The sequence below is a fragment of the Podarcis melisellensis genome, assembly GCF_964234715.1.
Source record: "Podarcis melisellensis genome assembly, chromosome: 1".
NCBI classification, from domain to species: domain Eukaryota; kingdom Metazoa; phylum Chordata; class Lepidosauria; order Squamata; family Lacertidae; genus Podarcis; species Podarcis melisellensis.
This window is the reverse complement of record NC_138528.1, coordinates 115,987,659-116,000,712: the sequence shown is the minus strand read 5'-3', so window position 1 is coordinate 116,000,712 and position 13,054 is coordinate 115,987,659. Positions and strand designations below refer to the sequence as shown.

The following is a 13,054-nucleotide window of genomic DNA, read 5'->3' as shown; positions in this document are numbered from 1 at the left end:
TTAACAAAGTAATAAAAATGTGCACCCCACCCCTGAGACCATTCCATTATAACTATCCAACCTCCCAAAATTTCAACACCTCTTGTGATGGTTTGACCCCTTTCCGTTTTAACGGTACAAATTCTACAAATACCTTCCATATCTCCTCAAAATAATTTATCCTGCATATTCCCCATCTTACCTTAATAGCACATGTCAATTTATCATTAATAGCTATATCCCACACATCTTTATACAATTCTTCCATTTTATATTCATCTTGCCCCTTCCACTTCCTAGCTATCATAACTCGTGCAGCTGTCAATAAATTTGTCAGCAAGTCCTCCATAGCCTGCGAACCTTCCACCCCCGTTGTAAATCGATAACAATGCTACCTCTGTACTTTTGGTCAGCTTTGACCCAGTGATTTCTGTTATCTCCTTAAACACCCTTTGCCAAAAAAAAATTTATATATTTACACCCCCACCACATGTGAAGATAAGTCCCCTCCAACATAGCACCGAATATTCCTTGTTTATTTGATTTAATCTTACTGGTGTTAAATACCATCTCCATACTAGCTTACAGTAATTTTCTTTTATCCTTATAGACATTTTCTACGTTCATTTCTCTTACATTTTCCCTCAGCTTTGACTATTTACCTGCCCTGTTGTTTTCTTTTCCCACACCTCTTTCTTCTTTCTACTAATATTTTATCAATTTTGCTGGTTTCCCCTTTTTTAACTATATTTCTTCTTTAGCTCCCTTTTTTATAATCTCCCCTCCCAAAAAATTTTTTGTATATTCTTTGCCTTTCTTGATTTCCCTTCACCATTTCTTTGTTCATTGTTCCAGTTGTATACAGTTAAACAAAGTTATTTTACTTCCAGATAGAGTTCCTCTTATTTGTTCTTTGCTTCTCATTTTCTCCACCCATTCTTTTATATTTTAAGTATTTTCTTCTCTTTCGCTTCTTTTTCAATTTCCTTTTTAAAATTTACTAGGAAGGGGTGGGAGGAAAACTTCTGTTGCTGCTTTAGAATAAAGCATGAAAAAGACAGTCCCCATTAGTGTCTCAAGATAAGCAGGAAGAAAAAGTCAGGCAAACCCAAATAGAAAATTGATTAAATTATTTTGGCACCAGCAAGCACACACTTGGAGAAAAACAGAGAGATATACAAAGGCTTAGTGCTTCAAGGAGGGGGGGGGAATAATGAATCGCTTGTTCTTATCTCTTTTTTCCTGTTCATTTTTATGTGTTAAGCGAGAAAACTGTTAACTTCCTAGCTTCTCATTTCTACTGCTCTTTTCGGTGACTCTAGTGAAACAATTGCGTTTTTAAAAAAACACCTCAAATCCTAGTGTGATTTTTTTTTTGGGGGGGGGAGAAAAGAAAAATCTTTTAACTTCCATGTTCCTGCTTCTTTGTGTCATTACTTAACTCCCTGTGAGTATTTAGGAGATCCATAAAGACATTTGAGCTATCATACATTTGAGATCTATACTCTGCTGTGCTCCAGAATCAAACAAAATACTGTAATAGCTAAAGATTTTTTTTGTTGGTGTGGTAGGCAAGCAGTAGCTAATCTATAGGGCCTGTTCAAAAAAAAAATCCATTCAAGGTGTTATCTGTGAGCAACATTAAAAGTTATTGACCTAGTTCTTCACTCTCCCACTTTCCAGCTCTGGGGTGCCATTCACTGTAATGGCAGCGCTATTGTGGTGGCAGCACATTCTTGAGCAATGGGGCAAATGTGTGGGCAGATGCAACAAAAGCTCCATGTAAATAGACCCAGAGGAAGGAATCAAGTCCTCACCTTCACGGGCAGATAGGGCGATTTATTTGAAATCAAACTGGCAAGTATAGTCAACTTTTTTCAAAATAAAATAAATGTAGCTTCTTTAAATGCCTCGACCCTTGGGCTTCTGCTAAGCGCATAAACTGTGGAAATCAAAGCCCCTGTGTGAGAGACAGGGAAGGGGAAATCTCAAAGGGTGAGAGGCAGGGAGAAGAGAGGGGCACCCTCAGGTGAGAGCAAGAAGGATACCCCCTTTTCTGGATGGGTCAAAAGATACGTTTGTGAGAGAGGATCCTGTATTTTTCTATCACTTCTATCTTTTCTTTGTTCTTTTATTCCCTTATTTATTTATTTATTTGTGTGTGTGTGTGTGTGTGTGTGTGTGTGTGTGTGTGACTAGCTTGTCTTATATTGTACTGTGAAAAGTGTTAATATATGCAATGTTACCTTGGTTTTCGAACGTCTCCATTGACGAACATTTCGGAACTCGAACACCGAAAACCCAGAAGTAAGGGCTTCCATTTTCGAACACGCCTCGGAAGCTGAACAACTTCCGCTTAGAGTTTCTCAATTTTCTCAATTAAATTTGCAGACTGCCCTTTGCACCTTGGTTTTCGAACGTTTCAGAACTCAAACAGTCTTCCAGAATGAATTACGTTCGAAAACTGAGGTACCGTGTGTGTGTGTGTGTGTGTGTGTGTGTGTGTGTGTGTGTGTTATCACATGCCCAATGCAAATAACACAGGATGGTGGCTCTGTTAAAAGAGGTAACTGCAACATTTCCACATCAAAAGTATATCCGTGGCAGAGTTTATGAATGCAGTCTCTCATGCCTTCCATATACACGCTGACATACTACTGTGCTCATTTCAAGAGTAAAAGGTAAAGATAAAGGACCCCTGGATGGTTATGTCCAGTCAAAAGCGACTATGGGGTGTGGCACTCATCTCGCTTTAAGGCTGAGGGAGCCGGTGTTTGTCCACAGACAGATTTCCAGGTCACGTGACCAGCATGACTAAACAGCTGCTGGCACAATGGAACACCACAACAGAAACCAGAGCGCACGGAAACACCGTTTACCTTCCTGCCACAGTGGTACCTATTTATCTACTTGCACTGGCGTGCTTTCAAACTGCTAGGTTGGCAGAAGCTGGGACAGAGCAACAGGAACTCACGCCGTCGTACAGATTTGAACTGCTGACCTTCCAATTGGCAAGCCCAAGAGGTTCAGTGGTTTATACCACAGCACCATCCACGTCCGTATTGTAGGAAACTACAGCAGCCATTTGTTGTCTCTATGGTGATGTAATGCATCTCTTAAGTGAGGTTTTTGTGGAGCGGGAATTGGAGTAAGTGGGAACCTAGACTTTCATCCAATCCACTTTCATTCCATGCAGTTCCCGTTTAAGTGGTGATGGTGGTATTCTTAAATTCCAGGAAAAGTGCCCAAAGAGTCTTCTGATTGAAGACCTCCGTCTCTGTTCCGCAAAACATGTCAGCCATCTGCCATGTATAAAAATAGGGAAATGTGAAGATATATTTCACACTGATTAGACACTGCAGCCCAGTGGTGGAGCTTCATGCTCCAGCACTGGGGGGCGGAGAGCAGGCGGGGGCAGGGCTGCTGCGTGTCCTGGGGGTGGGGCACGTTGCCTGCAGGGGCATGGCACAGGCAGGGGGGCAGCTGTAATGGCACCCTACTGGGATTGCGCTGCCGGGGGCGGTGCGCTCCCCCTGCACTCCTCTTCCTCCGCCAGTGCTGCAGCCCAAACACTGAAATGAGGACAGCAGCGAACTCTGGAGAACCTTTAGTTTTGCAGAACTATTTAAAAATCCTTTTTAATAAAAAAAAATAGCAAAATAGTCCTCTACCCCTTTCCTTAAAAACACAATATAATAGAGCAAGGAGTCAATTGGTTTGGCTTGAACTCTGAAATGAAGTACTCCTGTTACAAGGTGAGAATGCACTGCAACATTTCATCTATGTTCTATAGCCAGATTAAATACCCTTTGACGCAGTATGTTTCACTTCCAAGAGCCATGCTTAGTTCAGATGCTTCTCTTGAACTAACGGCATTTGCCAGTAGTTACTCCTTTTACTCCTGGCCTGTTATAATGAATGATACAAGTTTACCCAAGTACCCGGTATAAAAGATCCCTCAAACCACCCTCACTGAACCGGGTTTTTTTGTGGGTTGTAAACCACAGAGCCTAGGGCTTGCTGATCAGAAGGTCAGCGGTTCGACTCCCCATGACGGGGTGAGCTCCCGTTACTCGGTCCCTGCTCCTGCCAACCTAGCAGTTCAAAAGCATGTCAAAGTGCAAGTAGATAAATAGGTACCGCTCTGGCGGGAAGCTAAACGGCGTTTCCGTGTGCTGTTCTGGTTCGCCAGAAGCGTCTCAGTCATGCTGGCCACATGACCCGGAAGCTGTACGCCAGCTCACTCGGCTAATAAAGCGAGATGAGCGCTGCAACCCCAGAGTCGGCCACGACTGGACCTAATGGTCAGGGGTCCCTTTAGCTTGTATCTTAATACTGTGGAAACTGAAGCTCGTTAGCAAATTGCCAGCCTGTGCAAATTTGTGTTCTACTCTGGGAAAATATGGACCTTTTCTATTAAAATATATATATATTAATTTACCAGTGTCAACTCCACTGTAAATTTGGCAGTTTAAAAGTGCTTGGGAATGCAACCTAAAGATTTTGTCCACTCGGCAAATTGTGGTGGCTGCATTGTTCTGTCCAAATGCATTAAAATGGCACCTGAGGAGAGAGGTGCTCAACCATGCCTATTTGCTGTGATGATGGCCTTCGGGGAGAGTAACAATTTGGTTTTTATTAATATCAGATGTACTCTCGGAGTCGAAAGAGCTTGCTTGGGGAGGGGCAATGGCTTCATTTTAAGGCAGGCTCCTTTGTGTGCTGAAGTGCACACATTAAGTCTCCAATTAAAAGGATCTCAGCAGACCCTGGAGAGCTGGTTGCTGGTTGGAACTGATGCTACTGAGCTAGATGGAACCAATGGGCTGACTCAATACAAGGGAGCATCACATTGGGGGCTATCAGAATAGCATTTGTGCCCCCTCCCAATATGTGCCTGGTTTTTTAGAAGAAATGATTTGGGGTTTGTCTTTCAGCTTGGCACTAATGCACACACGGATCTGATGCTTGGTAGAACTTTAAAAACCATTGCCTGCTTAGTTCCCCTATGCCCAGTCCCAAGATAAACATTACTTTGCTTTTAAAGGGTCGTCTGGTTTTTTAGTACCAGGTTTACCCTATGAAAGGAAGATTCCTCAAAGCTCACCGTTGAAGTTACCCACCTTATTGTATCTTCCTGGGGCAGAGAGTCTTTTATGGGAGGCCATGATCTTTTTAAAGGCAGTGTTTGCTATTCTGTAGGTAAGCACATGGGAAGCACATTGGAAATGAAATGTGACGGAATGGTTACATTGCTCAAAAAACTCCGTTTAACCCGCACTGAACTTGCAGCACTGAAATTTACTGAACCGGGGGAAGTCCCTAATGGGTTGATTGAAACAAGCGTGAATACGTATCTGAAGAGATTTAATGTTTGATTCATGCTTTGAATTCTGGAGTGTCTTTTTCTTTCCTATGAAATGCTTTCACTTTTGCTCTCCTTTAAAGCCATATAGCCCGTCAGAATGATTTACGAGTGTGCCCCTACTTCGTTGGCCATGGGATAGGATCTTACTTCCACGGCCACCCGGAAGTTTGGCATCATGGTAAGAAGGTTCCTCCATCGTCGGTTCAGGAGCCTTGCACTTGAGTGTTCACATGCAGGAGATGTGCTCCTCCTTTCCAGCTTAAAAAAGAAGAAGGGGGGGGAATGCTAGTGGGAAATAGTCTTAAAACAGCCAGTGTGGTGCCCTCCAAATGTTTGTTGGACTACAACTCCCATCAGCCCCAAGTAGCATGGCCAGTAGCCAGGAATGACGGATGTTGAAGTCCAACCACATTACCTAAGAGGAAAAGCTGAAGTCTGCACTCGTCACGTCCGGCACAATTGCCACAAGCCTGCATATATCAAAAGACACTGGGGATTGCTTGCAGGAGTGTTCTTGAGGAGCAGTCTAAGACCCTTGAGCAGTGGCGTAGTGTGGGGGATGCAGGGGGGGCCGGCCACACCGGGCGCAACATCTGGGGGTTAGGGTTAGGGGGCGCAAATCCACGGGTTAGGGGGCGCAAATTACTTGCCTTGCCCCGGGTGCTGACAGCCCACGCTACGCCACTGCCCTTGAGTCCTGTCTCTTTTATGCTGGGCCCTATATCTCCTACCCTTCCCTGCCCTTATTTGTATTCATGTTTATTTCACATAAAGGGACTCCCAGCCTTGCTGCAAAGCTCAGCGCTGGTGAGACACCAGCCACCAGCCACCTGAATGTGCTCAGAGAGACCTGATCTTGCATCGATACATATAAATTAGCATGTGCCCATTTTCATAATGGGTCTGTACCCTGAATCTTTTTAAATATCTAGCAGCACCCCTGGCTGAGCAAGACTGTCAAAATTACAACAACAAAACACAAACCCCGGATGCATTACTGATCTCAACAGTTTCCAGAGTTGCATTTTGTTTGATGTTCTCCCTGTTAGGATGTAGTTCCATTCCACCTTAAAAGGGTACAGGCATGACGTTTGTGTATCGCATGCCTGTTTACTTCCAGCTCTTGCCGGGGAACTTCCGTTGCATGTAGCATGTGCATGTGATACACAAACGTCATGCCTGTACCCTTTTAAGGTGGAATGGAACTAAATCCTAACACTCCCCACCTCCAAACAGACTCCAGTTCCCATCAGCCACAGCCAACATAATCAGTAGCCAGGAATTATGGGAGTTTTACTCCATAACATCTGATTTCTGAGTATGCCTCCTACTTGGTTGGTCATGGGATCAGAGCCGTCTTTCCCATTGGTGTTAGTGCTTCGTTGCGCCAGGACGCCGGCCTCTCGGGGGCGCCCTAGCAAGTGGGGGAGCTGCGCAGCTTTGCCAACAGCCTCCCCTTTCCCTGCACGTCCGCCAGCTGCGCCCTGGCAACTATATGGCTGGCAGGCATGCAGCTTCCCTCCCCAGCCTCTGCATCTGCTAAAGATGGTCCTGGTCATTGTCCTCCTCCTGCTTTGCGCCCAGACGCCAGATAGCATGACCGCCAGCATGTTTTCCTGCTTGATGGCTGCCACCACACCGGGGATCGGGGTGGTGGGGGAGGCAGAGGACATTTTCCCCCACCCCCTCCCTTGTTTTGGAGTTGCCGGGGGGGGCGCTGGATAGGCTTAAGATGGCCCTGCATGGAATAGGATCTTACTTCCACGGCCACCTGTATGTTTGACATCATGGTAAGAAGGCCCTTCCATTAGCTACCCCTGCTTTAGACTGAAGGGATATCTACTGTTGCGAGTTAGTTTGGTTGTGGGGGATGTTGTGTGGTTGTTTTAAGATCTTGATGTGTTGCAAGACTATAGGGCAGCGTGGTCAACGTGCCTTCCAGATAATTGTTTGATTACAGCTCTCATCAGCCCTAGCCAGCATGACCAATGATTAGGAATTAAAGTCCAATAACATTGGGACTACCCCAACTCTCACTACCTTCTGGGAAACATGGGCTGGAGGATTTTCTTACATATAAAGTCATCACGATCTTTGACTGCACTGAAAGTGATTGAGTCAGCTTTACCATTCCCGTCTATCGTGCGAAACAGGCTGGTGTGGAGAGTTTGCAGAGACAAGTTGAATTCCCGGTGACCACAGCATCAAGGGAGGACTTTGGGATCACAGCTGAAACACACAGCTTTTGTGTTGCCCTTTGGAGGCTGCCCATTGTTTAACTGAAAGCTGTGGCAGGGTGACCTTTCGAAGGCAGCGTATTTAGCCTCCATTTCTGCAGATAGGACTTGAGTGTTTTGGTTGCAAACAGGGAGCCTCTCCTGGAGTGCCAAGCTGAAGTGCTTTTGCTCTCCCTGATGCATCTTCTGAAATAAGCTGTTGCTTTCAAAAGTTCGTGCCGCAACCAATCTGTTGTTGGCATCTGTCTGTCTGAAGAGACAATGGAGTGCGCCTCCGGGGTGAAGTCAGACCACTGTGTTAGCAGCAGCAAAGTGACCTCCCCTGAGCGCAAGCCCGGGCAGTGTGTATAGAGGTCCTGAGCTACCCAGAGAACAAGACTCCCCTCTCAGCCTCGCTGATGTGGTCCAAAGGAAAGCAGAGCAATAGGTTTGGCACCAGCTTGGCTGCAGGAGAAGGAGGCATGCAAACCACCATCCAACTATCTTAGGGACTCCACTCTCAATTTGTGTAAGGCTTACTCCTTAGCCTTCTCTTCTCTGGAAGATATCTCACAAGGCAGGAGAGGTTTAGGATCAGAATGTTCCTTCTCCTAGGTGGGCTATCTTCCCAAGTGGATGAGCCCCACCTGCCCCTTACTTTCCTCTCCATCACGTGCACAAACTGCCTTCTCGACCATTGGACCCACTATGGGCTAAGTTCACCCTTAGCACTGGGCTCTCTGAAATTAGAGTGGAGCTTTGAGGATAATCTGAATTGAACCCTGCCCAGTAATTCAGTATCATTTGACAAATAAGAGCCAGGATTTAGGGTCCGGGTGTGTCTGCCCTCCCGCCCAAGTAGACTCCGGTTCCTGTCGCTATTGCCCTTAGAATCATAGAGTTGGAAGAGGCTCCTTGACTTTTTTAAGATGAACTGAGAAAGGACGACACAAGATTTTCCAAGGTACCGCTTGTGAGATTCTTAATGACATTGGAGTAGTGGAAGAAGCAGATCAGAAGCTCCAACTTTTCTTTGATGCAGAGTGACACTCACTTCCTTTGTTGTGGTCTCCCCTCCAGATAGAATTGTGAATCAACTTTGTGCAGCAGCAAAACCATGCCCAGGGCTCAGTGTTGTTAATAAAAGTCAACTCCTGGCAATCGCCCCAACCTCACCCTTTTGGTTACATGGGCACTTGGAAAGCAAAGAGCTAGGACAGACGTGGGCAGGGGTGGGGGTTAGGAGGGGAACCCAGAATTCGACCCTCACAATCCAAATTGATATCACACAGAGAAAGAGAAACAGAAGGGAGGAGAAGACAATCCCATGTTCCAGCAGTTTTACACATTGCTCCAAAGCAAGCCCTATCGCTTTACATACTTCCAGCTGAAGGTGCTGAGGGAGAAACCAGGTGTTGGTACAATGAGAACCTACACCAGGTGCATTTCGGATGTTGGACTTCAGATCCCATAATCCATGACCATTGGGGCTGTGCTGGCGAGAGCTACAATATCTGGAGGGCTCCACGTTGGCTACCCCTGTTGTTAGTGCCTCCTTATAATTCAGAAATGCTTCTGTTTGCTTTTGCTTTAAGGGAAACAAAACTTAGAGGTTGGACAATGATTGCTTTTGATTTGATTTGATTTTTTTAAAAAGAAAAATCAAAGTGTTTCTCCACCTTCAGTTTAAAAAAATAATTCTGAAACATGGTGGGGTAGGATGGGGTTCAGTTAAAAACTCACAGAGTTGCAAAGCAGCCTGAATTTATTTTCTTCCTGATCTCTCCCCCCCCCCCACCTCTTCTTCATCACTGATATCCACCAGCTAAATGGGTTAAATCTGCTTTCGGTGACCAGGGTAACAAACCGCGTTCCAGGCTTGCAACAACTTGAAGGCTCGAATTGGGCTGCAATGTCTCAAATTGGGAATAATTCGCTATATGGGCAGGGTGGAGAGCGATTTGGACCTTTTGGAGGAATGGGTGAGGTGTGTTTCGTTTTCAGGCCACCACTACCTCAAATACTAAAAAGAAACTCTGCTCCCCAAAAAGGATTGCAGATATACTCTACTGAGGGCGGGCGCGCAATGTCCCCCTTGTAATTGAAACGCTTCTTTTTTTTTCTCCACTCCACAGAGAACGAAAGCGATTTGTTAATGCAAGAGGGCATGGCGTTCACAATAGGTTAGTTGCGGTTTGTATCGAAAAGGGGAGCCACCTTCTATTCGGATTGACTCAAAGTCGCCAGGTTTTTGTTTTGAAGGCATTCGGTGCGTTCCCCTGGCCCCGGTCTGCATAGCTTGCTTGTTTGTACTGGATATATGATTTTTTAAAATTCCACCTCTCCCCACCCTCCAGTTTTAGCCCCGATCCAGCCAGAGTGAGTTGCAACCAGTCGCAACTGCTGTCGCACCCTCGGAGCCTCTTGCTGTTATCGACGTGCGCGCATTTAATCCTCGGAAGTAAAACGAAGTTTACGCAGCGCGTTGCTCCCCTGCCCATATAGAACCGCAGAACTGTAGAGTTAGAAAAGGGTTCCACAGCATCGTCCAAGCCCAACCCCCCTGCGATGCAGGAATCTCAACTCCTTAAAGACCCTCCCAAGAAGGAGAGTTCACCGCCACCTCCGAAGGGAGTCCCCCTTCCCTAGATGAGTGTTTACCCTCCCAACAGCCCTGCAGAGTTGGTCGTTTCGACGGAAGCGCGTGGAACAAATCAAGAGGGGGGGGGAGAGGAGGGGAAGAGATGGAAATTCCTCAGTCCATCAAAATTACAGATGTGACTTTTGCTTTGGCAAGCCACGCGGTTTGAGGAGCTGGGTTTGCCGCAAGAGCACAATCTAAAGTCTCTGTGCGTGTGTCCCCCACCCCCCAAAAATGCAATGTTAATCACCCTTCTTTCTCTCTCTCTGGGAACGATTAGGCCCTTTATTGTAGACCCAGGAGCTGCTACTCGCTCGTTTTGAGCTCTGCTGAGTTCTGAGTAGCCAGGCAGCAGCCCTCGCCTTGGCGACTGAGCTTCATCCTAAATACCAATCATAGGGGGCGAAGGGGGGGGAAATGTGTTCCGCGCTCACGGCGCGCCTAAATGGCGCGGCAATTAGAGGAAAATAAGAAAATTGTTGTTTTGCTGATTTAATGAACATTTTAAAGCCTGCTCTTAAAGGGGGAAAAAAAACAACAACTAATATTTCTATCCTATCTGCTGTTTGGAGGAGAGTGGCTGGCGCTTTGGCTGTTATGATCCATGGGGATCTTAATTAAAGCTTGATTAAAATGCCCTTCTTCGCACTTTAAAAACAGACGACACCCAAGTTCAAGCCTGAAGGTTGCCACTTTCTCCTCCTCAGTTCAGGGGCTGCTTTCTTTGGTTTTATTTTTAGGCTGTTTCCAATGAGGTGGGGGACGGGGGACGCACAGTAAAAATAAAATATCGGGTATTTTGCCTGGGTTCGGAATAGATTTGGCTTGCAGGCCAGTGGACAAACTCTTACCTCGTTTCTGTTTTATTTTTGCTACATGGCAGAACCAATCCTCATGGAAGGATCTTACGAATTTAAAATCCTAAAGGACAAATGGACCGCAGTATCCGTGGACAACAAAAGGTGCCTACTTTTCTTTTCTAAAAAAAGTTGTAGTTTGTTGTTTAGTTTTAAATCGGCTTTATCGCTCTCTGGTTAGGGGAAAGAGCGGAAGCTGCCTCCTTGAGTGGTTTTCTTTCGAAATTATATATCTCTCCGCCAGTAAATAAAGCTCGGTTACTCTTTGGCCCCTTGGCCACTTACTGCGTCTGCTTGTGTGTTTCAGATCGGCCCAGTTCGAGCACACCGTCGTTATTACCTCGAGAGGAGCAGAAATCCTGACCCAAGTAGCCGGGGAGAGTTAAGGCGCAGCTGGGCACGCGTGGCGGGGAAAGCTCGCCGGGCAGAGCCAGGGAGGAAGAGGAGGAGCGCGAGGAAAGCGCCCCAACTTGGAGGCGACTCCAGGGGACCCTCAATAGGAGTCGCTCCAACGCATCGGATTTATTTCTTGGATCAGGCCCAACGAGCTGGGTGGAATCTGGCGAGGCCAGAGGGAAAGTTGCCATGGGGAACGGTCCCCTAAAAGACAAGAAAGGAGGCGGGGGAAGAAGAAGATGATGATTCTCATTTCTCTTCCAGCAGAGAGATGCTGGACAAAGACGCAGAGCGCAGCGCCTCAATTTCCTAAATGCAATTGAACATCGCTCTCGTTTGCTCAAAGAGCCGAACTCTGCAGCAAGATTTTCCCCACCACCCTCCATATTTTTCTCGTTCTTAAATTAATTTAACTTCTTGGCATTATAACGTCTCCTCCGGTTCCTTCACTCCCTTAGATTTGGCGCTTGGCAGCTGTGACATCTAAACACGGGTGTGTGTGTGTGTCGCGTTTCTTCCAGGTTTAGAGTTATCTTCTGTGTGTTTCCAGAGTTTGACGTATGTAGGGAGTGTGCACAGGCCAACCCTGTATAAGGACCTATAGGTTTTACCCTATAAAACCACTTTCCGGAAAGAACAGCAGCAACAAACATACAACAACTTTAAAACAAAACAAGCGCTTTTGTTCTTGTAGACACGTTCTTGGTACAACAATCGCGTTTTGGGGTTTTTTCGTTGCTTTCAAAAAACTGCTGTGACTTTTTAGAAACGATTTATAAAACGTTCACTGGTTTTTTTTACCGCAAATATTTGAAAGCAGCTCTCTGCTTGCTTTATTGCAGGGAGGTGGGTGAGGGCTAATAATCCTCCCTTTTCCTAGCTTTTAGGTGGGAAGCTGGTCTAGTAAACATACCTTTCTTCCTCCTTTTCAGTTCTGCTTTTAGGAAGACATTGTGTTTTGCCTTCGTTTTGTGTGTGTGTGTGTATTTGCACAGGGCGGCCTTCTGCTCCCAGATGGGCAGCCTCACATGCTGGGAAGAGATTTGTTTATTTGTATTGGGTAGGTTGGCTGGAGAGGGGTGGGGAGAATGGGGAGGGGGGAAGAGACTGTCCTCTGATCTGCCCGCCTCAGAATCAAATCTCCAGCTGCCCCCAAACCCCAAGCTGAGAGCCCAAAGGAGGAAGGAAGGGGTTTGATGATCTGCAATTAGGTGCTTCCTAATCACGCCGCCTGAATGCAGAAAAGGAAGCGTTTTGAGATTCAAATCGGGTTCCAAAAAAAAAAGCGAGAGGAGGGTACTTTGACGGCTGACACACACCCGCTTCGAGGATCAAGCGCTCCCCTAGACTGTCCTGGCTGGCAGCCCTCGGGAGATGAAAAGGGCTCTCTAAGAGAGGGCTCTCCCCCGGCACATATGTACACACGCGCCCTGCCCGGCCAGACTAGGGCGCACAGCAGCCTTTGTTGCCTGCCGGAGAGGTGCGGGCGACAGCTCCGCTGCCCTTTCAAAGGCAGCGGCTGTGTGTGGTGGCCGCGGGGAGGCCGAGGATATTTCCGCTGTGGTTTTGTTTGGGTGTTTGCTGCTGCTGCTGCCTG

General features: G+C 46.5%; 1 protein-coding gene across 6 annotated transcripts in view; it reads left to right on the top strand.

The window, feature by feature from the left end:
* The window catches only part of METAP1D (methionyl aminopeptidase type 1D, mitochondrial), a 98,205-nt gene extending 86,319 nt beyond the window's left edge, over nt 1–11,886 (top strand). For 5 of the 6 annotated variants that reach the window (XM_081898400.1, XM_081898398.1, XM_081898401.1 and 2 more), the window contains 4 exons: nt 5,428–5,525; nt 9,699–9,746; nt 11,088–11,166; nt 11,369–11,886. In XM_081898400.1, coding sequence (XP_081754526.1) covers nt 5,428–5,525; nt 9,699–9,746; nt 11,088–11,166; nt 11,369–11,447 — 304 coding nt within the window. In that variant the 3' untranslated portion in view covers nt 11,448–11,886. The remainder of the gene's footprint in view (nt 1–5,427; nt 5,526–9,698; nt 9,747–11,087; nt 11,167–11,368) is intronic. The other variant, XM_081898399.1, reaches the window with a different exon arrangement.
* The last annotated feature ends 1,168 nt before the right edge of the window (nt 11,887–13,054 follow it).